The following is a 2,500-nucleotide window of genomic DNA, read 5'->3' as shown; positions in this document are numbered from 1 at the left end:
TTGAACAAAACTACTCCACTAAAATAGCGTGGAGAGAAATGTAAACATGATATCAATCCCAAGCAAACGCTATACTTCAAATACCTGTGAAATGGGTGTCAGCAAAATGGTTTAACCATACTGTGAAGAGCCGCAAACATCCAAGCCAAACCATGAAATTTATACCCTACAGTTTCTCTTTGAAAAGAATTCAAGCCCAACACACAAAATTTCTTGTGGTCCAAAATGCACTTCCAGAATCTGGAAGTCCACTGTGGTTGATCTATGTAAATAACGGTTTGTTTCAGCGGGCAGACCCTCATTGGGGAGGAAAGATAATTTGACAAGCTGAAAAATTGCGAAGGAGGCTACTCTAGATAATATTTTTCAACATTCCTGAGAATTTTGTCTGAGCCTGCTAATCAATTTCCAGCAAGAAAAAAAAAATATGGGGCATTTTTAGAGTGCTCTTTTGTTTCTGTGGTGACTTATGTCATACTGTTAAGCACTTATTGGTCTCTCATATGGTACCATAACCACAACTTTCCTGTACATGAAACAGCTTCAGTTGGGTAGATTCAATCCTTCCAAACAGTACAGGTTGTTGAAAGTGTCAAAACTAGTTTGAACATCCTTAAGTTCCTATTTCATTTCAAATTAGAGCAGTACAGGTGATGAACAGTACTTTGCTTTTTTATAGACTTTGATCAAGTGAGTGATGAGTTCTTGAACGAAGTGCTCAGTGAACCAAGTCCAAGTGCAGTACCCAGAATCAGCCCACTACTCGCAACTGACAAAGCAATAATCCCAACATTTTATGATCTGCTTCAAAGCCAACCAAGTAGCCCAGACAACAGCCCAATTGACAACTATGTCAATAACCTGAGTCAACCCAACCTCTCCATTGTTGGTATTCCTGCTGGCAATCCAAGTGATGAGAATCCTCATCACCCAGTTCCCAGTGAGACCAATAATCCAAGCAACAGTCTCCCCAACAGCCCTGAGGAAGTCAATTCTAATTTCATATTACATAGTCTTGCAAATAGTCCTCCCTGTAGTCCATGTCAAAGACACAGTCTGCCACCTCAAAGTCCATCCATAAGTGATGCAGGCTCAACACATAGCCATGCAGATGAAGGGATTGGAAGTCAGAGTGAAACCAGTGACCAAGAAAGTGTTGATGGTGTGTTAACTTCCTCATTGATAAAGTTGGTATGTGTAATCAAATGGCGACGAATCAAATCAGGAAATAATTTCATGCGCATTTTGTCAAAATTCTGATAATTGAAATTATCAGAATTTTGACAAAACACAAGTGAAATTATTTCCTAATTTCATGAGAAAACCATTTGATTACCTTTTAATGTCGTGGGTGACAAATTATGCTCACAACCGTAATTGTAAAATCGCTCGAGTACTTTATCCAACTGCTCGGGAAGAATCATCTCCAGGTTTTTCTCAAGGCTATTTTCGTCACACCACTTCTCAAAAACTCTCACCCAGTTAATTGTGCTTTTTCACATATTTTAAATTTTCTTCCACTTCTTTTAATTTCGTAACTTCTTCAATGGTCACTGTCTTAAATCTAGACGCCATCTTGGCTCTGATCAAGATACAAGAGATGTTACCATGGCAATTTTGTAATTTCACATGTGAAATTATAAATTAACGCTGAAATTTCGCGCCTAAATTAAGGAGTAATTTGTCACCCATGATATTAGATAAGGAATGTGATGATAAGAACTGTGACTATTACCCAAAATGGTGGTCTTGCCTTATGCAAGTCTTTGGGGTGCACGTATTCGATTGATCCTATTCCAGAATAAGAATACATGGAGTGATGAGTTATAACGGTATGTCTAGGGCATTTTGAAGCATCAAGGATAATAAAGATATGTTTAAAATTATAGCATTTTAGCAGGTAAAAACTAAGGATTTCTAACTTCTGTTCCATGTATTCATATTCCGGAATATGGTCAATCAAATGCACCCTTGGTATTGAGACCTGAAAACCACATTTTAGTTTCAAGCCCATTGTCACCTGAAATTGGCATTGCCTTTGCTTCTGAACAAAGGCCTGCCTAAAACAAAGCTGTGATTGTGAAAGTTGATGCATGTAAAATGTGGGAAACTGTATAATTTTATGCTTTCACAGCAGTGGAATTGTTCTCTGCCATCAAGCTAGTTCATGGGCACTTGTCTTTAATGATGTGGCTTGTCCTAAATAATTAGAATGAAACAATTTGAACAAACCGTAACATGGTAAGAACTGCAACTGACAGAAGGTAACAATGTGCTGTACTAGTCACACTACTACTCAGTATACAGCGTACACTGTAGTTCAGTGACACAGCTGTAATGTTGGAACATGCGGTTGGCTAAAACATTACTGTGGGGAGTCAGGGTGGTTTAATGGTCATCAACCATGCCTCCCACCTCTGTGACCCGGGTTCAACTCTGACCTCGGGTCGTGTGTGGGCTGACTTTCAGTCGATCTCAATCTGACTCCGAGGGTTTTTCT

The 2,500-nt window shown here is 39.0% G+C and overlaps 1 protein-coding gene across 1 annotated transcript in view; it reads left to right on the top strand.

Moving 5' to 3' along the window:
• Positions 1-2,500, top strand: part of LOC138052028 (ETS translocation variant 1-like) — an 18,237-nt gene that overhangs the window by 11,348 nt on the left and 4,389 nt on the right. Inside the window, exon 4 of the mRNA XM_068898378.1 lies at positions 680-1,162. Within this exon, the coding sequence (XP_068754479.1) occupies positions 680-1,162 (483 nt within the window). The remainder of the gene's footprint in view (positions 1-679; positions 1,163-2,500) is intronic.

This window comes from Montipora capricornis, chromosome 6, assembly GCF_036669925.1.
Source record: "Montipora capricornis isolate CH-2021 chromosome 6, ASM3666992v2, whole genome shotgun sequence".
In the NCBI taxonomy this organism is placed as follows: domain Eukaryota; kingdom Metazoa; phylum Cnidaria; class Anthozoa; order Scleractinia; family Acroporidae; genus Montipora; species Montipora capricornis.
The sequence above is the reverse complement of the archived record's forward strand: the minus strand, read 5'-3'. Positions and strand labels throughout refer to the sequence as shown.